General features: G+C 40.0%; 1 protein-coding gene across 2 annotated transcripts; it reads right to left on the minus strand.

The window, feature by feature from the left end:
• Window positions 1-24,274, minus strand: mier3a (mesoderm induction early response 1, family member 3 a). Of its 2 annotated transcripts, none has more exons than XM_060908305.1 (13): window positions 24,232-24,274; window positions 23,256-23,280; window positions 22,773-22,918; window positions 22,451-22,585; window positions 21,537-21,657; window positions 12,683-12,756; window positions 11,971-12,040; window positions 11,719-11,861; window positions 9,534-9,615; window positions 9,355-9,449; window positions 5,111-5,238; window positions 4,876-5,021; window positions 1-797 (listed from the first exon to the last, which is right to left on the minus strand). In XM_060908305.1, exons 1-13 carry the CDS (start codon window positions 24,238-24,240, stop codon window positions 400-402), a joined length of 1,572 nt encoding a protein of 523 aa, XP_060764288.1. In that variant the 5' UTR covers window positions 24,241-24,274; the 3' UTR covers window positions 1-399. The 2 variants fall into 2 exon arrangements, with proteins under 2 accessions (XP_060764288.1, XP_060764289.1); XM_060908306.1 differs by lacking the exon at window positions 24,232-24,274 and adding an exon at window positions 23,393-23,414.
• Window positions 24,275-27,106: the final 2,832 nt, after the last annotated feature.

Genomic DNA, 27,106 nt, shown 5'->3' on the forward strand with positions numbered 1-27,106 from the left:
ATCTGATGTTTTAGGTCATATTTACGCAGAAATATAGAAAAATTCTAAAGGGTTCACAAACTTTCAAGCACCACGGAGGGACGCGAGAAGAAAAAAAAGTTTCTGCATTTTCTTTTGGGAACTACTGGTGTGAAAGCGTTGACCTTTCACACCTACCACGGGTTCCAAAATATTATGGACTGAAAATAAATGGCTGTTATTAACTCTTGAGAACTCAAGATTAAGATCTGTACAATAAGACATCATTGATGTCATAGTGTAAAAAAAAAAAAAGATTCTGTACATATATACACGTACATAAGGGAGAGAGGAAGAAAAAGAAGAAAAAAGAAAAACAGGAATAGAATTTCCAGTGAGCGGCTATGTACATATTGGGAAGTGGCGCGAGGCATTTTGTTTTCACTCAGACTGCAGCGCTGTGTGCTGATGTAACGCGTGACTTGCAATGTAGCTGCCTGAATCGCTGAAGTCTGTAACGGAGACCGCCATTTTGGTGCTGGTGAAGTCCACAGCCATGCTGCGCTCGTTGAGGAAGGGCTCAGCCAGGCCCATCTTGAGCCTTTTGGCAGGGGGCCTCTCGCAATCCTCACCACACACATTCAGCTGCCCCAGCTCCGAGTGGTAGAAGCCAGTGTCCAGGAGGTTGAGACAGTCTCCATCACCGTTGCTGGAGAAGCTGAGCGACTCGTTGTGGCTCAGGGAAGCGCGGTGGAGGCCATCGAGCGGCGAGAAGCTATACGAGTCCAAGCAACCCACATCACTGGGGTTGCACACTGATGCCACACTGCTGGTCAGCGCTGTAGAACATACATAATCAAGGTCAAGTCTCCATCTGTATGAGGGCAAGTTCTAAGACAGATCTTATAACTTCAAAAGGTGTGAAAGACATCCCCTAGAATTCTACAAAAGAAGAAATTCTGCGATAGAAACACCGCTTGCAGAAGTGTTTAGACTTAAATGGAGGATATGTAGAAAAATAGCTTGGTTATTTTCATAAAAAATTTTTCAATTCGTCTTCGAACTTTTTGACTTGCCCTCGTATACACGAAACAATAACTCACAGGAGGTTAGCAAACGTGACAATTATTCCTTAAATGCCCAATCTGAGTTACCACAGACATTTGAAAAGATACTTTAATGTGGCTATGGGATACAAAATTGGTCAGAAAAGCAATGCTTGAGTTAAATTTTCTATTAAGTTTTCAAATCAGATTAATATTAATACAGTACCAATTAAAAATTGACACCTGCCCAGGCTTTCGTCTAAACGGGGGAACAGGGGCGCTGCGCCCCCTTACTCTCGGCGTGCGCCCCCTTACCGACTCCGTGAAAACATCCCAGCAACACTACGTGACAATGTGTCTGATCATCAAATACGTTATAATGGCTCCAAAAATATTCCAATCATAGTAGATACACCGCCAGACGGTGCAAAAACAATCCGAATTGGCGGTTTCCAGATTGAGGCGCCATGTTGTTTAGGTGTTTACTTGTCGCGGCTGCTCTCGCGAGATTTGACATGGGTTACATACAAGGTCAGCTGACTTGTAGAGCGAGATTTATCGAGACTGAATGACCTTTCACCCACCGGCGCGGGAGCTTTTGACAGTAGTTGTTCGCGAGTTGTTTTTGTTGACACTTGGGCATTTAAAGATGTCATCCCGCGGCACGAAGCGGAGGAAAGCCAAAGACTGTCCTGGGCAGAAGATGATTAGGCCAAAAAAAAAAAAGTGTGTTTCCGGTAACATGAAATACTAAAATAAGGTCGGTAGGTAGGAAAGGTTTTTTTTTCTTAATTTTTTTTATTTTGTTCGAAAAAATTAACACAAGTAAACATCTTACAAAATAGTATTTTGGCACAGAATCCTTTATACCACACATCATAATAAAATAAGTGTTTTAAATCTTTAAACGAATAAAAAAAATATCACGAGAGTTCGAGTTATGATCTACGGAAGCGATATTTCATGATATTTTCATGTAATAACGTGAAAATAACGTCCTAGGCTTGGCTACTTCCATTAAAAGCAGACGGCCTAGCCGAGCCTACTGTAGAACTTGGGTCGAGCAAAAACATGGCTGAATCCTGAATGACTCCTATTTGTATAAATAGGGGACTACATAGGCGGCAAAATGTAGTGTTTTTCATTGCCATGGAAGTGCACTTGTATACTGAAAAGGAAGCAATTTGCATTACAGCCTTGAATGAGGATTCAAAATGGTGGCTCGGCTCAGTTTATGCAGGAGGGCTGATAGAAGTGGCGAAACATTTTACTTTTTATCATTTCTTTCACAACTTGAATGCGTTGAAACAAAATTATGACAAACCAATGCCGCTTACACTAAAATATCGAGGGAAATTTGTAATAAAAACTTTACGGTCGGCAATTTCGACGCGGAAATTCTCGATCGGTCGGGTTACCGGAAACACACTATTTTTTTTTAATTTGGCCTTACTTCTTTCTTTTTCAATGTTGACAGACAATCTGTTACAATTTCCCTCTCAGATAGCCTCAGAATGTCCCACTGGAGCATTTTTCAAAGGCTTTGCACGGCGGGGGGGACAACCGGCACCCCCCCCCCCATGGTGAGCGCCCTCATACTAAATTTTTCTAAAAAAAAAAACCCTGCCTGCCCATTCATAGGTTTTTCTGCATATTGACATTTTAATAATATTACCATCAAATCGTAAATAATAAAAAACACTAGTCCTCTTCCACAACTACAGTAATCCAGACTGTCAAGAACCACTCAGTAAAATACTTGAAGCTATTAAGTGTCAATTAATAAAAAGAAACCACTGAATTAGAAGGCGTGTCCAAACTTCTGACTGACACTGTACATGCTTGTGTCCAAAGAAAACGTGTGCACAATTCAAGGTGTCACTCAGTCTTCCTTTTGGCTAAACCCACATTAGAAAGAACGAATGAAAGAAAAATTGTGCAGCCATCCTCTTTAAATAACGCCATGAGAAGCAACATGTCTCACATCCCTACACTAACACCAGGGATGCAAACAGGCAAGTTTTTTTTAATGCTCCCAAGGGGAATGCCCTCTCGGAGAATTTCAGGTCGGAAACATTTTCAGACCAAACCTTTAAAGCCAGTTTAACACTGACAGACAATGTATACATTACATTAACCAAATACAGGAAAAGACAAAATGCCCGCGTGCTTATTGGCAAGCATACGGTAGGGCTGCTTAATCAGGCTTTCGTGTAAACCAGGGAACAGGGGCGCTGCGCCCTCTTACTCTCGCTGTGCGCCCCCTTACCGAAATGCCGATTGAACCCCAAGTCACACTTAGGCCATGCACTTATATGCTACTGCACAACATGCAATCTTTCTCAAAACGATCTTTTCTCCGTGAAAACATCCCAGCAACACCACGTGACAATGTGTCTGATCATCAAATGCGTTATAATTACTCCAAAAATATTCCAATCATAGTAGATACACCGCCAGACGGTGCGAAAACAATCCGAATTGGCGTTTAACAGACTGAGGCGCCATGTTGTTTAGTTGTTTACTTGTCGCGGCTGCTCTCGCGAGATTTGACATGGGTTACATACAAGGTCAGCTGACTTGTAGAGCGAGATTTCTCGAGACTGAATGACCTTTCACCCACCGGCGCGGGAGCTTTTGACAGAAGTAGTGCGTGAGTTGTTTTTGTTGATACTTGGGCATTTAAAGATGTCATCCCGCGGCACGAAACGGAAGAAAGCCAAAGACTGTCCGGGGCAGAAGAAGATTACTAGGGCTGGGAATCGATCCAGATTTCCTGGATCGATTCGATTCCGATTCATAAGGTCACGATCCGATTCGATATCGATTTACTTAGATATTGCTGGATTGTCACTTTAAAGTAAAAACTGTCCTTATTGACAGGAACAGCCCAATATGTGTTTGTGCATGTAATTTAACACCAAATGCCTTCTCCAGTGCAGTTTGATTCGCCGCAGGTTTAGCTGAAACTGTGTCGGCGTGGTGCCTGGATAAGTGGTTGCGGAGATTGGTTGTATTGCCACTATATTTTACCTCTATGTGGCACAGTTTGCACACTGCTTTTGTTCTGTCGACTTCGTCTCTGTCCTCGTAACGTTTGAATCCAAAGTAATGCCATACATCAGCTTTCAGGCCAGGCGGTGATTTTAGCTGTGCAGCTTCAGCCATCTCGCGTTCTTAAGTTTCGGTTTCGTTTGCCGGCACCCGCTTTTTATAGCGGTCCTTGCGCGGTCGAGAAAATAGTGCCTATAGCCACCTGGAAGAGATCGATCCACACATTTTTGAATCGATCTCGTATTTTTTGAACGTGAATCGATATCGGATCGTGGATCGATCTTTTGAACCCAGCCCTAAAGATTACTTGTTTCTTTTTCAATGTTGACAGACAATTTGTGACAATTTCCCTCTCAGATAGCCTCAAAATGTCCCATTGTAGCCTCAATTTTTCAAAGGCTTTGCGCGGGGGGGGGGGGGGGGGGCAACCGGCACCATCCCCCCCCCCTCGCTTCGCTCCCTCGCCATGGTGAGCGCCCTCATACTAAATTTTTCTAGAAAAAACCCTGTTAATTACAGCAAAAATCTTAATCTTTAATATTTTTGGTCAATATTGAGATTATTTAACATAATTACTCATCAACTTTGGAAATATCATGCATTTCTTGAACTTCATTAATATTAAAAAAAAGCTAAATCACAACTACACATTACTATTACGACTCTGCTCACAGATACTTTTCCATTGCCTTATTTATGCTTTTTACCATGAGACGTCACAGCAGCCTTTTTAGGTTTAATTTAAAGCTTTAGGTTTAAAAGCAGTGGGTTTCAATGAAAAAGTGACATGGAGCACCTAGTGGTGGCATGAACTCACCGGAGAGGTCGCTGGCAGTGATGGAATTGAGGATGTTGAGCTGCTGGTCAGCTGAGGCCTCTATCCTACCACTGCTGCTAGAGCAGACAGAGCCCGAGCTATCCACCAGACCCTCAGCTTCATCTACCAATCGGTCCATGAGGTCCCTGCAGGGCCAGAAAAACAACTTGTCAGCACCAAGATATGACTGACTTCTGACCATCTTTACATCAGAACGAACGTATGGGAAACTCACGTTACACCAGGATAGCTGCTGAACTTCTTTTTTCCAAACCGGTTTTGCTGGACAAAGAAGTCAAAGCGTTCGGACTTCTTCCACATGTAGTAAAACGCAACGCATTCTGCCACAGTTCTTGTGTGCACCTTGAGAAAAGCAATAAAAAGACCAGTAAGGAGCAGTTGCAGCTTAGGGACTTGCGCATTTATTGTCTCGAAACACACCTCATTACCCGCCCAACTTTAACATCAGTAAAATTTATGTAATGTATAAATTCAGTCAAATACTCCAATGCAAGACATTCATCTACACTGGAGATCAAAATTAGAGAACAACTTATAAAAACTTGAATAATTTTGAAATAATACCATCTTCACTGCTCAACAGTTTAAGGACATTTTGTTGTGTCTATACCATGCTACAACAACACTTTTTCACAAAATGGATAACGCATTTCAACAAAAAACCTGCATTTTGCAAAAAATGCACTGATCAAAATTAGAGAACACTTTCAGGTGCCTCCCACTTAATGGTGCTAATCTAGCACATGGTGCTAATTTCCTTGATTATCAGTCAACCCCTATTTAAGTGGCATTCTAACTGCCAGTTTCATTGACTTTGCAAGATGGTGGGTCGTTCTAAAGTGACTGAAAGCCTCCGGCAGCAGGTTGTCCAGATGAAAACCAAAGGGATGACCCTATCAGCCATAGCAAGACAAGTTGATCGTTCCAAATCTGTGATTTCAAGAATATTGAATCTTTACAAAACTACAAACTCATTCAAGTCGCCCAAGAAGGCTGGTCGTCCACAGAAGACAAATGCAAGAGAGGACAGGTCACTGCGAAGGATGTCAATGGGTAATCGTTTCCATACTGCAGGTGGAATTGCTCGCCAGTTCAGTGCTGAACATGGTAAGGATCTGTCTCGCCATACAGTGGCTCGCCGTTTAAGAGCATTTGGACTGAAGGCCCACACTGCAGTGACCAAACCTCTCATTAGCAAAAAAAATCAAAAAGCTAGACTGAGCTTTGCTGAGGAGCATGTTGTGTGGACAGAGGAGAACTGGTCCAGGGTTCACTTCAGTGATGAAAGCAAATTTAATTTATTTGGGTCTGATGGGAAGCATTATGTTCGGCGACACATTGGAGAAAGACTAAACCCAAAGTGTGTAAAGAAGTCAGTGAAAGGTGGAGGAGGAAGTGTCATGGTTTGGGGCATGTTTTCTGCTGCGGGAGTTGGGCCTCTTGTACAGCTACATGGCCGAGTGAATGCAAATGTGTATCAGAACCTTCTTCAACAGCACATGGTTCCTTACTTGCGTTCATCGCCCAATCAGCCTGCAGTCTTTATGCAGGACAATGCTCCATGTCACACAGCAAAACGGGTAAAGAATTTCCTTGAAGGTGAAAACATTGAATTAATGGCATGGCCTGCCCAGAGTCCTGATCTCAACCCAACAGAGAACCTCTGGAAAATCCTTGGTGACAAAGTTATGGTCAAGAAACCCTCTACAATCACCGAACTGTGGAGGAGGCTGGAAGAAGAATGGACCAAAATCACACCAGAGCAGTGTGAGAGACTAGTGCTATCCTGTGGCCGCAGATGTGCTGAAGTCATTCACAGCAGAGGCCTGTACACTTCTTACTAATTGCTGACTGTTGTAACCTTCAGATTTTTGTTCCAGATTGTTGTTCTCTAATTTTGATCAGTGTGTTCTCTAATTTTGATCAGTGTGTTCTCTAATTTTGATCAGTGTGTTCTCTAATTTTGATCAGTGTGTTCTCTAATTTTGATCAGTGCGTTTTCTGAAAAATATTTTTTTTTGTGAAATGCCTTTAGTCATTTTGTGAAAAAAATGTTGTTGAACCATGATATGGACACAATAAAATGTCATTTAACTGTTGAGCAGTGAAGATGGTATTATTTCAAAATTATTCAAGTTTTTATAAGTTGTTCTCTAATTTTGATCTCCAGTGTATATGTAGCAATGTACCAGTTAGAGACCTGACAGGTGTTTGGGAAAGTGTAGTAACTGTCGTGCACTCAAAGAACTCATGTTCAAAACACAATCATTGCAGTTTCCTGCACAAGACCGATCTAACAAATATCGAAGTGATGCAGCATGGTTGGTTATAGCATGCCGTTCTCTGCAAGAGCAGTCTAGTTGATTTTAAGAAAAAAGCTTGATTTTAAGAAAAAAAATCAACTAGAGCAATTAATTCAAACCTAGAGATGGACACCTATGTTCACAATGCAATTCTTCCTGGATAAGGTTAACATTTGCTTGCATCAACTAAGCAAGATCGTGTGCAAATGTTTCCATTTTGGCCTTTGAACAATAATATCCTACCAAATTACATTTCAGTGACGCTGTTTTCCTTTGTATGCATGTGGATACGTCGATAAACAGTCACTGACTCAGGGTATTTTCATTTAACGCATCCTACAAAATGCCCTAGAATTCCAGCCAATGCTTCAATTATTGATTTTAAAAAAAATTCCATGTTTAGACCATATGATCCGTCTGTCGCCGTCCTCGTAGCTGAGGGTCGGCGATCCAGGAGCCTATCAACTAGCTTCCTTGAATTCTCTTGGGTGATTATAGCACACCAGAGGGACCCAAACCCTCATCTGGTGGCAAGCACACGCACACACACCTATGAGCAATTTTAGAGTAGCCAATCAACCTAATCCACATGTCTTTAGACCGTGGGAGGAAACCGGAGCACCTGGAGGAAACTCACGCAGACACGGGGAGAACATGCAAACTCTACACAAAGATCCTGGGCTCAAACCTAGAACCTTCTTGTTGTGAGGCAACAGTGCTACCCACGACACCACTGCGCTGCCCTTAGACCATCTTAAGACAGCCTGGGCAAACGATCTAGGTGTAGCCATTACAGAGGATCTGTGGATGGAAGCCCAAACGCTAGTACATTCATATTCAATCTGTGCTAGATATGAGTGCTGACAGTTCAATAAGTTTTACACCGCTTACATAAATCAAAGAAGAAAAAAAAAAAAGAGGGGGGAAAAAAAAAACCCTCTGTAAAACATATCCAGGTGTGAATGCCGCGTGATCACTGTGGACTGTCACCTGCTTCGTTAGCCCGTATGTTCTGGCACTTCCTAAGAATAATTTCTTATTGGCAAAACATTTGCGAATCACTTTCAGACGCCACAGGTAAACCTATTGATCCTAATCCATTGATGGCATTTTTTGGAGCCAAGGGTTCAGATCTCATGCTAACCAGTTCTCAACATAACATGGTACTTATAACCCTTCTAGCACACAGGCTGATATTAAACTGGAAGCAGGCACAGACCCCAACTCACTCTGCTCTTATGAAAGACATTATGCAGCATTTGGATTTAGAAAAAATCAAGTTCTCACTGAGAGGGTCTCATCTCATTATCTCTAGCCGCTTTATCCTTCTACAGGGTCGCGGGCAAGCTGGAGCCTATCCCAGCTGACTACGGGCGAAAGGCGGGGTACACCCTGGACAAGTCGCCAGGTCATCACAGGGCTGACACATAGACACAGACAACCATTCACACTCACATTCACACCTACGGTCAATTTAGAGTCACCAGTTAACCTAACCTGCATGTCTTTGGACTGTGGGGGAAACCGGAGCACCCGGAGGAAACCCACGCGGACACGGGGAGAACATGCAAACTCCGCACAGAAAGGCCCTTGCCAGCCCCAGGGCTCGAACCCAGGACCTTCTTGCACTGAGAGGGTGTGGGGATAAATTCTACAAGATCTGGCAACCCTTCATAGATCAATAACAGCACACTTACTCTTCTTACAAACTAGCCTTGTCTAATTCGGAGTCACCAAAAACAATTTTTTTTGGACATCCTACTTGTCTTTTTTTCCTCTTTTTTGTATGTTTACATGTTTGTCTTTGGAAATATGTTCTGAAAACCCCAATTAAAAAAAAGTTATTTAAAAATTTCAGCCAATGCTTAAAATCACAAAAATGATGACGAAAGGGCAAGTCAACGACTAAAATATTCCAGTAATTAGAGCACTTCAGCTACCATAACATTTATTTCTGGATTGTTTTCACATCACTACTATCAAATGACTAGGATTCACAAGCTTGCTGAAAATTCATGTGTGCTTTTATCAAAGGATTAAAAACTGGATTTTAAGAAATACCACAGTTCTTGCATAAATGAATAAATGCGTTCATATCCAGCTTGATAAACGAAGCCCATCATTCAAAAACCAGTCGTGAAGGTCTGTGTCTTACTTTGTGTTTCTGGATGAGGTGGAAATTCTTCTCGTACAAAAGAAGCGCGTGTTCAAAATTTCTGCATTCTTCTTCAGTCCACGGGAGCATTTCATCTGAAAGGAAATACTCGTTAGTTCCCTTTTGCACCTTTACCGAAACACACCCAGCGATATTTAACAGTACACAAGCCAACATACCCTTGGACGACTTTTCTTTGCTGCGATACCTTTCAAGAGCTTCATGGACGTTGTAGTTGCATTTAACAAGCTCATACAAAGCCTGCAGGAAATAACAGGATGGTTAATTTTCACCAGTTCAAAAACATCCTTTTCAGTGATGTAAAGTAGTCAGCCAGATAACAAGTCACTAACATCACGATTCGGTTTGAGGAAACTGCTGGTGCTTTAACACTACGTTCACACTGCAAGGCTTAATGCTCAATTCTGATTTTTTTGTGAGGTCGTTCACATTAACAAATATATGCAACTTGTACGTGATCCTCAGTATGAACGAAAAGCGACCTAAAAGTGTTCCGCATGCGCATTGCAGGATACGACGACGTCACACCCTGCGAGCATGGCCAGTGTTTACGGAAGTAACCTAAAGTTTCCTGTGCATGACAGTACCCAGCATGGAGTACCTGGCGATGATGCAGTTGTTGTTGCGACGGAGCCAGAACATGCACAATAGCCTGATGTTAAGGAGGACGTTGAGAAGGAAGACGGCAAGGGTTTTGGCTCAGGCGTTCTGCGGGGTAGTGACTGCAACCTCCGTTCAAAGGAACATCAAAGCCATGTTGTTGTAACTTTTTTTGAGAGACCCGCCGCCTACTTCAGCGCAGAATAGTGACGTTTGTGGCTTGTTGATGACGTGTAAGTCGGATGAATGCGACCTGGCGGTTCAGACTGAAGTCGCATATGAAAAGATCGGATAGGAATCGGAATTAGGACCACATATCCAAACGGCCTGGGTCGGATTTGAAAAAAATCGGATCTGTGTCGTTCATATTGTCAATAAAAGTTCGGATACAGGTCACATATGGGCGAAAAAAATCAGATTTGAGTCACTTCAGCCTGCAGTATGAACGTAGTGTTTGAGTCACGGGAAAGCGGTCAGGCTCTCTCTCTTCTGATCGGTTTCCGACTGGGTTACTCGTGGATATCAATCAGATTACTTTTATAGTGACGTTTCTTTCGCTCTCGCTGTTTCTGGTGACGTATTCATCAAAATTTTCCGTCTGTGAGTTTTGATTCACGTGAGACTTTGAAGTGAGTTTTCATAGCTTTACCTACTTATTTTTTTCAAATCAAACTGATTCGTATCAATAAATATTTTCGAACATAACTAGTTGTTTTGAGGAGAGATCTTAGTGGTTGGAATGATATTAAAAAACAGAAGTCAGAAACACGAGTGTCAATTTCAGTTCAGATAAATGCGAATTGTTTTTTGGATGTGGCTGTCAGTTTTTTCGAGGTTAGCCTTGAAAGCTGTGAATATTAAATCAAAATAATCATTTATATTCATATAAACACTAGTAGGCCCTACTTAGAAATACAAAAGGCCTACAGAGCACAAAGAGGGGATTAGAAATAATCTTATTACCTTATTTTATTTTGATAGAAAATGGTAGCTGTGAATGACAATGCTTATTTATGCACATTTTATAATTAACATTGATTTCTCCTTCTTTGTGATGTGTAAATTAGAGTTAAGATCAGCTTTATATTGCACAAAGCCATTTGGTGAAACTTTAAAGAAGTGGTGTACCAATTTAACTTTTTTTTTTTTTACCAAATTAGCATAATTGTTTACTAATTTTTTTAAACTTGGTATTCAGTACATAACCATTTATGTGCCTGTCAATTTCCATGTAATTATCTAGAAAAACAGAAAAGCTGTTAAGAAAGAGAAGAAAAAAGAAAAAAAAAACCCACACATTTGATCTCATTGGTTAATGAGGCCCATTTTATCCTACTACAGAATATTACAGCAGTTTTCTAAAAATTAAGCCTTTTTTCAATCTTTGATTTGTACTCTCTCAAGAACGGATAAACATTTTAATTCTGTAAAAAGTATGTTGTTTAGTATTCAATTCTGAATTCAATGGGAGCAGTTTCAAGCAATTTGGACTGAATTTACACCAGATATGCCTAATTAGAGTTAGGAAAACCCAAGATTACGCATCCTGGTAATTATTGCAGTTCATTATTTCCTGGATTCAAATTGTCATAAATTTGTATTGTGACTTACCGTCACATGCCCAAAAGAAGTGTAATATTTTCCATCCGAGAAGCTTGGCCAAATTCATCCAAGGAATCAACGAATACCAAAAACTTAATGACTAATCAACCACCAAAGCAAAAAACTCACTGTAAATCTTACCTGTTCGTTGTCTTTAACAAGGCCCTTTCGATCCCTCATAGCACTATCAGCACATGAAAAGGTGGCTTCATGCAAAAAATCTTTCACTTTTGACTCTGGTAATATGTCAGGCTGCCACAGTAATTGATCTTCATTCTCATAAACTGGGGATTCAACATGTCAAAAAAAATATATTAGGGCTGCTCAATATCGTCTTGAAAAATCAAGGACTCTCAAAAACATGAATATTCTCATTAAAAGTTAGCAACTTACCCTTCTCATGTTCATTATAACAGGTAAGGGAGGGAATTTCAGCTTGATACTGACATCCAACCATTATTTCCTGTTGAAATGAGATGAAATTTTTTAAAAACACACAACATGCTACAATCCAAGCAATACCAGACAATGTGCAATATCTCTCCTGCCGCCCCCCCTTTTTTTATTTTTCTTCCTCCCTCTCTTCCACATATCTTATTCTTTTTATATTTGTAAATACTTAGTTTATCTAGAAGTTTTCCTCTATTTCTTTTCTCTATTTATCTGTAATGATGCTGCTGGAATCTTAATTTCCCTGAGGGAACCCTCCCAAAAGGATCAATAAAGTTTTATCTATCTATCTATCTATCTATCTCTCTCTCTCTCTCTCTCTCTCTCTCTCTGTGCTTGGAAACAAACAGTTCCTTAAGATCACAGTAACATCCAACATGTAAAGTTTTCACATTTGGGTAACTTGACACTAAAATTTCAGCACTAGCCAAATCTGTACCACGTGCATATAAACATTCAGCAGTGACCAATGACAAAATGCATGTTGAAAATATCGGTTCTTTAGTGAAACCTTACAGCTTTGATAAGCCAGAGACAGGTTTTGCTTTAGAAATAATTTTAACTGTTGCCTTTTGCCAGAACTTGGATTTTTTTTTTGCCAGCATTTTTATCACTAATTACATTTGATATTGTTTCCTGAAAATCCAGGGCTCACCTTTCGAGAATCCTCTGTGTTCAGACCATCCTCTTCACCCTCAGACTCCTTGTCTCCATCATAAATAGTGTTGGCTGCAGAAGCAATTGAGTGAAATTAGATCTCTATACTGCTTTACAGCAATCTGCATTGATTTGGACAATTTCACACACAATATTGCCACTACATGTAAATAATGGAGACATTTGTACATGAGTACATCATGATATTCACTGCCACTGACATTTTTGTATACAACGCACACCTTTCCTTGTCAGATGGTAATACATGGCCCAACCATTGTGTTCATGTGTTCAAACTCCAGACTCTAGATGTAAGACTTTAAATCAGCGCAGTCAAATACTGTTAAGCAAACCCCCCAAATATGTTGAACCTTCCATCCACAACATAGGAATAGTACTTTTCAATATTAAATGGACTCCAGATATATATATATATATATATAGATATATATATATATATATATATATATATATATATATATATATATATATTTTTTTTTTTTAAATATTGTCCAGTCACAGATTTCAGCTCCACTTGCTGTTCAAATGAAACAGCCTCAACTAGTCAGGATCATGGTTTCTCAGATTCCCTAACTTTTAATATAGGCATACAGAAATAATATTCACAAGGACAAATCACATAGCAGAAAATTGGGTTATGGCTGATGTTTTGCCTGCAGTTTCAGAGACTCAGATTGTTGGCGCGCCCGCGTCTAAGACGCACTATTTCGAATAATGAACGCATTGTCAAGAGGGGCAGGGGCCAATATGGACGCGAGCATTTTATACCCTATTTGGAACGTTTCATGGCGTATTACAGACCCTCCAGGATTTCGCAATGCTGCGATTTGCAACTTCAACGCAAATTCAACCAATCCCCGCGAATTCAGGGCGGTGTTGCAATTATATCCAATCACCGCAACTTTCCCGCAAATTTAAAGGGGAACAGAGGGCAATATATAGAGTAAATATAACAATAAAACACACATTAACGAACCTTATTCAAGACTTACAAAAGTTTTTTGTTCTAAGGTTGGAAAGTTATAGTGTTTTGAAAGTAGCTCGAGCAAACTATTTCCGCAGTTTGAACAGCCCGCCATGATATTAATTTTATCCAATCAGAATGCACGTTCATTTTCTCTGCGTAACACTCATGACGTATGCATGTGCCCAGTTGTGTTGGCTCATTGAGGTTGGGAATAGCACGTGTGAAATACCTGTTTCTGCCTCTTGCGACGATTTCGCAAGTCCACGGGTGGCGCCTATCTCATTGCAGCAAATAAATTCTGCTGGACTCGTGAGCAACTCCACGTTACATTTTCCGCACGAGCACCACGCCGTGTCACCTGCACGCAGACGCTCTACCCCACGCTCGCCATGCCCATGGTCAGCATCAGTCTCATCCTCGCCGTCATCCGAGCTTTCTTCTCTTATTTCATCACCGGAGTCGAGAGTACCTCTAGGTTCAAACTGGTACCCTTCTAAGCCATAGCCTGCTTGCAGTGCGTCTTGCGGGATCTCTTTGTATGATTCGACAGAGCTGTCGCTTTCACTTGATGCGCCCGACGCCATGATTACACGCTTATCTCCTCTATTTCGGAGAGTTCCGCTAGTGCAGTGGGTAGCGCTGACGTCACGGTCTTTTAAAAATGGCGACTCTTGTGCGGTTTAGCGTATAAAGTATTATATTTACAATTACCAAGATATTTCATTGTTTTCTAGTACATAAATTTGATAGAATACTTAAGAATACGTTACTTTGTCACATCAGCAACCGTATATATTATATTTTGTACCCCTTTAACCAATTGTTGGCGTCGTCAAACTACCTTCCGCCTTACTTCTAGTGTTGCCAGATTGGGCGGTTTCCCGCCCAGTTGGGGGGTTTCAAGTGCATTTTGGTGGGTTTTGAACATATTTTGGGATGGAAAACATCAGCAGTATCTGGCAACACTGCTTACTTCCGTGCATACATTCAAGAGAAGCTGCATGTGCGAGTCAGTGTTTATCTCATCTCATCTCATTATCTCTAGCCGCTTTATCCTTCTACAGGGTCGCAGGCAAGCTGGAGCCTATCCCAGCTGACTACGGGCGAAAGGCGGGGTACACCCTGGACAAGTCGCCAGGTCATCACAGGGCTGACACATAGACACAGACAACCATTCACACTCACATTCACACCTACGGTCAATTTAGAGTCACCAGTTAACCTAACCTGCATGTCTTTGGACTGTGGGGGAAACCGGAGCACCCGGAGGAAACCCACGCGGACACGGGGAGAACATGCAAACTCCACACAGAAAGGCCCTCGCCGGACCCGGGGTACGAACCCAGGACCTTCTTGCTGTGAGGCGACAGCGCTAACCACTACACCACCGCGCCGCCCAGTCAGTGTTTATATAGGCTTAAATTCTGTTACTGAAAGTGTGTTATGTTTACAGTGAAGGACTGTGTGCACTTTACATTATTATTTTTTTACTTAATACAAGAAATTAATGGATGCCAACATTTTTGCCAAAATGGTATTTTATTTTCCATTGTTTAGGCAGCTTCAGCATCATACTGAGAGAGTCTGTTCAAATTGTTTTTCTTCTATGAAGCCTGAGCCATTTATTTTATTAGTTTATAATTATTGTTTAATTTAGTCTTCAGGAGAGACTGCCTGCACACAGCACTAGTATTAATAGGTTTTTATTTTCTTGCATGAAAGCTGAGGCATTTATATTATATTTTAAGGTAACTTCATGTTGTGCTGTGAGGTTCTGTGCACTTTAACTTTTGAACCAACAGGTGCATTTGGATAAGTAAAGCCTATTTTTCTGCATTTTTGTAGTCCTGGTAATCTTTTCTATTGGTAAAGTTGTTTATAGGACCATTTCTCAGTGTCTTTGTTTTTTTAATCAATAGTTTTTCAGTAATAACTTAATATTTAACATATCACTCAATTTTAATCACAAAAAGAGAAAATCGCAACAGTTTCTTGCAACTTTCACTTCCTCTCGCAATGTAATCGCAACAAAAACCTAAAAAAAACACCGCAACTTTCATCGCAATTTTTTGGAACCCCCCCCGCAACATCAGACATTTTAGCCCGCAACAATCACAAAAAAGGCCCGCGGAATCCTGGGGGGACTGGTATTACTTGACTTCATGGTCTCAATATCGAAAATCTTGCACAAATATGCAACTTCCAACATAATTATCTGGATATTCAACAGATTTCAGCATCGGATGAATTTGTTTTGACCGCCGCCATATTGAATATACGTCGGACCAGTTCGTGTATTTACGGCGAGTAAAACCTGATCCAAGTCTTTCGCTAGGTGGCGTCTTATGGTCTATGTACGAATATTCGAAAGAGACAAGAAAACATGGATAAGAAAAAAAAGAAAAATACATCTATTTTGTCATTCTTCGGCAGAAAGAGAGTACATTCACCTGAAAAAACTGATACCCAAGGTAATTAGTCATACTAGATTTACAACAACTACTACTGCAACATCAACTACTACAGCAACATCAACTACTACAACAGCAACCACTACTACTGCCACTGGTGACTACTACTACTATAGACCTACACCAAACTGAAAACAAGTTAATAAAATAAGTTATAATTTACAAGGAGGAGATAATATAGATGTGATATATAGTGGCCTGTGGTTGAATTCCAAAATATTGCCACTGATTAAACAATATCTCAATATATTTGGTTGAAGCATTGATTTTTGTCATCTATATTGCTTCATATGGCTTCTGATACAAAAAAAAAAAACAGAATTGAGAAGGGAAAAAAAAAAAAAAACAGCCCCTGGACTGCCCCAGCTGTTCATTGGGCTCACTTCACTCACTAGATTCGCTTCAACTGAAGGATAATCACTGGGCCCCCCATTGTAGAAATGGGCCCCTGTTTTTTCCCCAGGAGGGGCCCTGTGGGCCCCTTGACCTGCAAAACAATCTGAGTCTCTGCAGTTTAGCTACACTAAACCCAACACAAATGATGTTGGCAGTTAGAGCAAGATTTTGAATATTAAAGATTGCATAAGTTGGTTAAAAACAGGAAGTGTTATATAGACCAGGGCCCCTACATCTCATACTGCCTCAAAATCAACACCGCTATAGCCTATTTTTACTCCCAACAGCAGAAACCTATTAGATAATAGAAACCCAAGTCTGAAAAAATTGGGATGCCATGTTGAAATTGAAATCAAAACTGAAAACAATGATTTGCAAATAATATTTGGCCTGTATTACACTAAACAAAAATGGTACATTATTTGAGGTTTTACCTCATGAATTGTCATTTTTAATAAACATTTCAATTTTGATTCTTGCAAGACACTTCAAAAAAAAAAAAAAAGTTGAGACAGTAAAAATATTTACCACTTTATAATGTTGCCATTCCTTCTCACAACACTTAAAGGAACAGTCCACCGTACTTCCATAATGAAATATGCTCTTATCTGAATTGAGACGAGCTGCTCCGTACCTCTCCGAGCTTTGCGCGACCTCCCAGTCAGTCAGACGCAGTCAGACGCGCTGTCACTCCTGTTAGCAATGTAGCTAGGCTCAGTATGGCCAATGGTATTTTTTGGGGCTGTAGTTAGATGCGACCAAACTCTTCCGCGTTTTTCCCGTTTACATAGGTTTATATGACCAGTGACATGAAACAAGTTCAGTTACACAAATTGAAACGTAGCGATTTTCTATGCTATGGAAAGTCCGCACTATAATGACAGGCGTAGTAACACCTTCTGCGCGCTTCGGCAGCGCATTGATATCTGAGCTCCGTATCAATGCGCTGCCGAAGCGCGCAGAAGGTGTTAGTATGCCTGTCATTATAGTGCGGACTTTCCATAGCATAGAAAATCGCTACGTTTCAATTTGTGTAACTGAACTTGTTTCATATCACTGGTCATATAAACCTATGTAAACGGGAAAAACGCGGAAGAGTTTGGTCGCATCTAACTACAGCCCCAAAAAATACCATTGGCCATGCTGAGCCTAGCTACATTGCTAACAGGAGTGACAGCGCGTCTGACTGCGTCTGACTGACTGGGAGGTCGCGCAAAGCTCGGACAGGTACGGAGCAGCTCGTCTCAATTCAGATAAGAGCACATTTCATTACGGAACTACGGTGGACTGTTCTTTTAAAATGTTTCTGGACTGAAGACACACAGTGATGAAGCGTTTCAGGTGTTATTTTGTCCCATTCCTTCCACAAATAGGCCTTAAGGTGTGCAACAGTACGGGGGTCAGTGTTGCCCCCCCCAAAAAAAAGAATTCATCACACATTCTCTATTGGGGACAGGCACCCTCTTCTTCCACAGCCACGCCTTTGTAACGTGTGCAGGATGTGGTTTTATGTTGTCTTGTTGAAATCTCCCTGGAAAAGGGATCATCTTGTTGGTAACATATGTTGCTCCAAAATCACAATGTACTATTCTGCATTAATGCTGCCATCACAGAAGTGCAAGTTACCTTTGCCAAGGGCACTGACAACCCCATACCATGACAGACCCTGGCTTTTGGACTTATCGCTGGTAACAATCCACAGTCCTTTTTGTCTTTAGTCCAGAGCACAAAGTTGTCCATTTCTTCCAACAAAAGACCTGGAATACTGATTTGTCTCACAACACAATACACGTTCCCACTGTGTGATGGTCCATCCCAGGTGCCTCTGAATCCAGAGCAGTTGACAGTGCTTCAGGACACAGTTACCATAAGACTTCCTTTTTGCACAGTAAAAGTTTTAACTGGCATTTGTGGATGCAACTCCGTATTGTAGTGCTTGACAAAAGGCTTGCCAAAGTAATCCCAAGCCCATGTGGTTACATAACCACAGAGATGAATAACTGTTCTTGATGCCGTGCCATCTGAGGGATCGGAGATCACAGGTATTCAGCTTAGGCTTGTGCCCTTGCCTTTTATGTAGGGCTGCACAATTAATCGAATTTAATCGAAAATCGCGATTTTGGCTGCCACGATTAAATTAAATGAAAATCGCGATTTATTTCCATTTAAAATGCGAGCTCTGCTGCATATCTGATCAAGCACTTTTTGACCAGTACTCCGCCAAACCATTAGGAGGAGAACCGACGCATGTAAGGTTTTATTACTCCGCCTAAATAAGCAAGCAAGCCAAGTGCGCAGAGCTTCAGTGCAGCGGTATCAAATGTTGCCAGTTTGGGCGGTTTTAAGTGCATTTTGGCGGATTTGAACATATTTTGGGCTGGAAAACGTCAGCAGTGTCTGGCAACACTGGCGGTATCTTCTTCAAGGGGTGATAGCGTGAGAGTAGGTAACAGATTGAGCGTATTTAGCACTGGAGGCAATGTTGTGACCTGCCTTCGCTCATGTTTAAAGCCAGAGCATGTTGATAGGCTGGTCTTTCTAGCTAAAAACTTGTAGGCCTCAGTATAATGCTATGTAATTGTTGCAATTGAGTTTTCAGTTCCTTCATCCTTTGGTAATTTCTTGGATAAATTTCATTTATTTGTCATTTGGAAATCAGAATTTCTCTTTTAAATTTCATTCTGCACTGAAAGCTGTTCATATTGTTTGTTTGAATATAGTGAAATAAAATTTAAGTGATTTCCCTAACATCAAGAATAATTGTGATTAATAATCGTGATTACAATTTTGATCAAGATAATCGTGATTATCATTTTTTCCATAATCGTGCAGCCCTACTTTTACGCACCAAAAGTCAAGATTTTGAACTGTTTGATGACATACACCAGAGAGGGTGAAATATCCAAAACCCTTCCCATCTTTCTTTGAGGAACACTGAAATGTGTAAAAACAAATTTCTCATGGATTTGCTGACAAACTGGAGATCTTTGCTCCTCAAACACTAGGCCTTTCCTGGATACTGATTTTGTACCAAATCATGATTACAGTCATCTGTTTCAAATCACATTTGTTTTACCTCATTACTAGCCATAATTGCCCCATCTCAACTTTTTTTTTTCACTGTATTGCAGGCCTGAAATGCAGGAATGGATGTATATTGACAAATGAAATTAAGTTGACCAGAAAAAACATGAAAAATATTAGATTCACACTGTCCGCAATGAAATACAAGTCAATTTCAAAAAATCACTTTTTTTTTAAATGTACATTTTCCACACCATCCCAACTTTTCCAGAATTTGAGCTTTCCGGTACAAAAATCACTGAAGATCACGTCAGACATAACACACAAGGTAAGAAAAACGTGTTACATGATCAGCCCCACAAAAACAAATGGATTCATTTTTTTCTGCATCTCTGGGACTTCTACCATCATGATACGCTGAAAATGCGCACTGTGTGTAAAGTTAAAAAATAAATTTTATATCCATCATTACCCATTAGGCTCAGGTTATACTTGATCTGTTACTATGCATGGGTCTAAACATAGCAGCACTGTTTGCATACACACTCGTGCACCTTTTGTAGAGGTGATTGCTACTAGATACACGTCAGAGCAGACACATCCCTGTCCAGCACATCTATGGCAATTTCTAAAAACATTTGCCCAACAGCAGCAGTATGGAGATGTTCAGACAAGCTTGGTCAGGTGTCCCTAAAACCTTACACCACTGTCATCACGGGTTACATATCAAATCAAAAACGCAAAATGCAAAAAAACCTTACATTTAGAAGTAACTATTAATCTAAATAAAATACCAGAGGATACTTTTTTTTTAATTAGATCTGAATGCTACATTAGAGGGTTTTTTTTTTAAATCTCTACATAACTAACAAGGAAATCCGTTAAGACTCAAAACCCGTCTTGAATAGTACACAAGTATGAAATTTAAGACAGCTCCAGTTTCTTCAGTCTGCTGCAGACACTGCACTGCATTGCTCCAACTGTTCACTGTGGTACTGCACTGTCATGCACAATGTGTCGATAGGTTTACGAAAGCCATTTTTTAAAATATACCACCAACAGAAAGCATAACCACAGCCTTACAAGGCATACAAAATCTCCCAGCCCACTCGGTGTTAGTCAGCATATTTCCTGTTCAAAACATTTGCCTCTAAAATAAAAAATGGCTGACAACTCTGACCAAAAACAAATTATGTACAGCACAAATGTACCTACCTATACCTGGGCATAATAGTCAGTACTGAACCACACCAGGCTTTCGTCTAAACGGGGGAACAGGGGCGCTGCGCCCTCTTACTCTGGGCGTGCGCCCCCTTACCGACTCCGTGAAAACATCCCAGCAACACTACGTGACAATGTGTCTGATCATCAAATACGTTATAATTGCTCCAAAAATATTCCAATCATAGTAGATACACCGCCAGACGGTGCAAAAACTATCCGAATTGGCGTTTTCCAGACTGAGGCGCCATGTTGTTTAGTTGTTTACTTGTCGCGGCTGCTCTCGCGAGATTTGACATGGGTTACATACAAGGTCAGCTGACTTGTAGAGCGAGATTTATCGAGACTGAATGACCTTTCACCCACCGGCGCGGGAGCTTTTGACAGAAGTAGTTCGCGAGTTGTTTTTGTTGACACTTGAGCATTTAAAGATGTCATCTTTAACGGAAGAAAGCCAAAGACTGTCCGGGGCAGAAGATTACTTCTTTCTTTTTCAATGTTGACAGACAATTTGTTACAATTTCCCTCTCAGATAGCCTCAGAATGTCCCATTGGAGCATTTTTCAAAGGCTTTGCACGGCGGGGGGGGGACAACCGGCACCATCTCCCCCCCGCTTCACTCCCTCGCCATGGTGAGCGCCCTCATACTAAATTTTTCTAGAAAAAACCCTGCACACTTGAGTAATAATGTGTAGTGGATGCGTATATGGTGTAAAAAAAAAAAAATCTGTTTACTATTGGCCAAGACTTACAGCGAAGAGTTCTGGGAAAGAAGTCCGTGGTTTCATGCGACGTCACTGACGGCATGAGGTCATCAGCAGAAGACTGGGTTTCTTCATCATCTCCGGACAGCAGATCTTTAGCAATCTCCTCCTGTTCAGGGAAAAACGTAAATTGCAAAATGCACTGGAACAACCAGAGCTGTACAACATGGACTTACACCCATACTGTATGTGGTGTAAAATATTAATCCGGTGAAGCTATAATGTGTCAAGGATCATATCAACCCTTATTCATTTGATTAAGCATGATTTGTTACAATGCAAAGACAAATGATAAACAATAGGGGTCATTTATCATGCTGGATACACACAGATTTCTATAATTTTTCTATACAAAGCCTTTAAACAAGAAATTTGGCATTACTGAAAATCCCGCAATTTCGCAAAACATTTGGATTCTACTTGTACTCATGAGTGCGTACAGATGTGCATTTTAGACGCATAACTACTGTAAACCTCAATCAAATCAACTTCAAGCCATAAATCTTAATGAGTTACTGCACTTTTATCCACAGATTACACCGTGATGTTTGAACAGTGTGTGTTTTTTTTTTTTTAGTACACAAATTTAATCAACGTGCCTGGTCATTTATGGGTGAGTGACGTGTGTGCATGTACAAAGAAAATCGTTGCTGTTAAAATTATTTTAAATCCTGTGGAAAGTTTTTGTTCCGTTTGGCTTGCATGAACATTTCTCAAATCTTTTTAGTACAGTTCTGTGTAAACAAGGCCTAATACATTTTGCGATCCTATTTGCAACAGGTGGAAAAAATTAAGCCTAATTATAAACCTGGCACAGTCACTTGACATTATTCGAGCAATTTAAAAATTGTAAACACAAAATCAGCATGTTTGAGTGCATCAGACAACATTTTCTAACTTACCTTGTCTAACGTCATGTCAGGTAACTCGTCTGTCAGTTCGACCGAAGAGCTGTCTGCACTCGAACCTCCAACAGCGTTGACCGATGGTTCATACCTGTACAAGGCAAGCAGCTCTTCCAATGGCATGTTCCCTTCCTGTTCAATAAAGTTATATTTACTTGGGTGGGCTCACAGCTTTACATGGAAAATGGCGAAAAATAAATACAAAACTCCAAAAAGGTTGGGACGCTGTGTAAAATAGTACAAAGGCAACACAGCACCCTAACTTTTTTTTGAAAACAGGGAAATAAATAAAGTAAGCAAGCAAGCAAGCTCGCTCTACCTTCTCCAGATCTGCTATCTCCGAACTCCCATTTGACTCCCCTTCTCGCATCTCCTCTTCCTCTAAAGTGTGCTCGTCATCATAGTCATGGACCAACATGTCTGCTGTTGGGTCAAAATCGTGATCTTCCGATGACAAAGAGCCAACTGTCAAAACAAGACAACTCCGTTTAGTTACGATAAAAATATAAAAACACTGTTCCATATACATGTCTTTATGTTGTCAAACACAGAGGACATTCCCTGCAAATCATCACAAACTAATATTGCCAAGATGAAGCCTGGAATATTTATTTTCCCTCTACCAGATTAATACTTTTCATATACTAAATGACATTTTTAACCTTAGTTTAAAAATCCAACAGGCATCGCTGCATCACGGCTGTACGACTGATCATTTTACACAGCAACATAAACACAAGGGAGAAATAAACCAGGGTTTAAGACACCAAATAATTCAGATAAAGATTTAAACAAAGCGTACCTGGGCTTGTACTTCCCAAGGAAGCCTGGAAGATCAAAACAGAAGTGTGTTAGATCACGCCATATAACTTCAACAACCTTTTTGTGACAAGTATGTTCCTAAACACAGGTTAAATTAACTTTTAGGCTCTCTTATACATTTGAAACGAATTCGAACACAAATGAACCCCTCAGGGAAGCGAACCGAACCAAGATGTGTCTGAAAATGTGTTATGAGTGGATGGCGGGCATTTATAACCCAAGTTATATCTCATAACTGGTCGCTTAAAATTAGTTTCTAACTTCTCTGTACAGTCGTTTTTGTATTTATAGAGATTTGAGAATATCCAGTATGCTGTGTCGCGGTCCGAAACCGTGTTTTATACATACCGAAACCGGCTTAGTATCGACCAAGTATTACATCATTAAGATGAACGATTTTTGCCATCTGATGTCGTCAGTTTCCTGAGGTAACTCAGCTAGCAGGCTAGCTCTCGGTAAAAACACTACAGTATTACTCAATAAAGCCATTCTCAAAAAAGCTCTAAAAGCAATAATTTTACAGAAAATAATTAAAAATTTTCAATAACGCCACCTTACCGCGTCAACACTTAACAGTATTGAATAAAATAATTGATGAAACAACCCCGGCTATCTCCACAGGCGAAAAAGGCTAACCATTTCACAGACGAAGAAGCATCATTAGCTTTTAGCTTAGCTAGCAGGCTAGCTAGCTCGAGAGCTAATTGCTAAATGGCCGCCTTTAGCTAGCTAGCAAAGCTGACGCCGAACACCGACGCCCGGCCTAAAACCCCGAACAACGTTTAGCAGTCTTTATAGCCTTGGAAAACGTTATTTTTCAGACAAAAACAGCATTTCGGAAACATAGCACGTTAATTATGATAATGATATCGAAAACGTCCGATATACCGGTCAACGAGACGATAAATTAACGCTAAACAACCGTAGCCTAGCCCGTCTTTTTTTTACACTCTTACCTCCGCCATATTGGTACCTTTCGGCTACTAAACGGGCTTTTTACGCTGGAACCCGGATAGACGCAGTGGACCAATAGAATGAACGGATTCTCGTTTTCGTTTCTGATTGGTAGAAAGCCTTCGAAGGCACGGCGGTTCACGGTTCAATCATACCTTTACCTTTTATCTACCTGGAGAGCCAGGATTCCCTATTTGAATAACTCAACAATAAGTTATAATACGTCATTAACAAGTTATAAAAAGTCATTAAGTTATAATAAGTCATTAATAAGTTATAATAAGTTATATAAGTTATAATACGTCATTAACAAGTTATAAAAAGGATTCCCTATTTGAATAACTCAACAATAAGTTATAATACGTCATTAACAAGTTATAAAAAGTCATTAAGTTATAATAAGTCATTAATAAGTTATAATAAGTCATTAACAAGTTATAAAAAGTCATTAAGTTATAATAAGTCATTAATAAGTTATAATAAGTTATATAAGTTATAATAAGTCATTAACAAGTTATAAAAAGTCATTAAGTTATAATAAGTCATTAATAAGTTATAATAATTCATTAACAAGTTATAAAAAGTCATTAAGTTATAATAAGTCATTAATAAGTTGTTATATAAGTTATAATAAGTCATTAACAAGTTATAAAAAGTCATTAAGTTATAATAAGTCATTAATAAGTCATTAATAAGTTATAATAAGTCACTAACAAGTTATAATAAGTAATTAACCGAGAGTCAATTATAGTTGTTCAATTTGTCTTCAGTGAAAGACAAATACAACAGAAGCAATCTCACCAACCATAAAGCAGCTTCTTATCAAGAATCAGAATCAGAATCAGGTTTATTGCCAAGTACATTCTCACATACAAGGAATTTACTTTGGTGGCGAACAATTAAGATAAAAGAATTTTTAAAAAAGACAACGAGAACAAAAAGAAGAAGAAGAAGAAGAAGAAGAAGAAGAAGAAGAAGAAAGAGAACAGAGGTGGACAAAGTACCCAATTTCAGTCAAAGTACAGACCCCGCTGGTCAAATGTTACTCCGATACAAGTGAAAGTTGTCCGGTCAAATTTTTACTTAAGTTAAAGTACTGAAGTACTTGCTTTTAAAAATACTTAAGTATTAAAAGCACACTACCGTTCAAAAGTTTGGAGTCACCCAGACAATTTTGTGTTTTCCATGAAAAGTCACACTTTTATTTACCACCATAAGTTGTAAAATGAATAGAAAATATAGTCAAGACATTTTTCTGGCCATTTTGAGCATTTAATCGACCCCACAAATGTGATGCTCCAGAAACTCAATCTGCTCAAAGGAAGGTCAGTTTTATAGCTTCTCTAAAGAGCTCAACTGTTTTCAGCTGTGCTAACATGATTGTACAAGGGTTTTCTAATCATCCATTAGCCTTCTGAGGCAATGAGCAAACACATTGTACCATTAGAACACTGGAGTGAGAGTTGCTGGAAATGGGCCTCTATAGACCTATGGAGATATTGCACCGAAAACCAGCTAGAATAGTCATTTAGCACATTAGCAATGTATAGAGTGGATTTCTGATTAGTTTAAAGTGATCTTCATTGAAAAGAACAGTGCTTTTCTTTCAAAAATAAGGACATTTCAAAGTGACCCCAAACTTTTGAATGGTAGTGTACATTTTCTGTCAACGCATTGTTGTATTATTGCCACAACGTTTACAAAACCTCATGCCGTTACCAAAGACAGAAATGTGAATTCACAAAATGAACGCATGCTGTGCCATCATGGCAGAGCATTTTTTAAGGATTTTCCACTAGGAGACCGACTGGTCTGGGCAATACAATCACAGGCCCCAGAGTCCATGCAGCTGCACCGCTGCGGCATATTCTGTGATGCAAAATGGTTCACCAATCACCATACAGACAAACACACTACAGTGACTACACAGTTATCAAGAGCAATTACCAAGCATGGTACATGGTACTTGGTTAATTAATTGCAACTGATTGAATCAAATGATAAGACATAACTTGGTTTAAAATTTGGTCTCCCAGTGAAGCTGGTTTGGCATTGACTAGGAGACCAAATCTGGCCACTGGGAGACCATTTGGTTAGTTAGCATGTAAAAACGGAGTTACGCTAAGATGAATATCGTTAACTTATCTGAAGACCTTTCAGAAATATGTTTTAGCATAATCTTGCCAAATAAACAATGTAGAAATCTTTCTTTTCTAGTAGCGTTAGCTACCCAATATGATTTCGAGTTTGAAAAGACCATTTGGTCTCCCAGTAACTATGTTAAAAAATGCTCTGCATCATGGTGGTTTAACGTTAAGCTAGCTAGTCAGTGAAACTCCACCTGACATGCTAGCAAACTTTTCAAACTCAAAATCATATTGGGTAGCTAACACTACTAGAAAAGAAAGATTTCTACATTGTTTATTTGGCAAGATTATGCTAAAACATATTTCTGAAAGGACTTCAGATAAGTTAACGATATTCATGTTAGCGTAACACCATTTTTACATGCTAACTAACAGTGTCCAAGTTAACTAGCTATGTGTTAACGTTAGCTGTGGACAAGGCGATGGCAACTTGGCGGGCAAATCCATAGAAAGTCATTTGACTAACCAGACTGCATAGCTATTGCAACGTTATTGCTAGCTCTAAAAGCACAGACAACTTTGTTGCAAGCTTTCTCTTGGAATAAAACGTTTACATACCTGAATATGCTTTCGCAGATTAGACGGTGAGTTTTTGGAGGCTGTGATGTGGTTCAATTTCGGCAAACAAAACAAACATTTAAAACGAAATGAATCTTTAATCCTTTCAGAAAACTGAAACATGGGTTCATGGGCCACGAGTGTGTGCGTTCCCCAGAAGAATCGCCTCCTT

Source organism: Neoarius graeffei, chromosome 25 (genome assembly GCF_027579695.1).
Source record: "Neoarius graeffei isolate fNeoGra1 chromosome 25, fNeoGra1.pri, whole genome shotgun sequence".
NCBI lineage: Eukaryota > Metazoa > Chordata > Actinopteri > Siluriformes > Ariidae > Neoarius > Neoarius graeffei.

What these genes read in the sequence shown, in the direction of transcription:
- mier3a (XM_060908305.1), bottom strand. An exon ending in CTTGGGAAGTACAAGCCCAG is followed by an intron (nt 22,919 to 23,255) that starts GTACGCTTTGTT and finishes TTGTTTTGACAG; the next exon opens with TTGGCTCTTTGTCATCGGAA. An exon ending in AGATAGCAGATCTGGAGAAG is followed by an intron (nt 22,586 to 22,772) that starts GTAGAGCGAGCT and finishes TTTATTGAACAG; the next exon opens with GAAGGGAACATGCCATTGGA.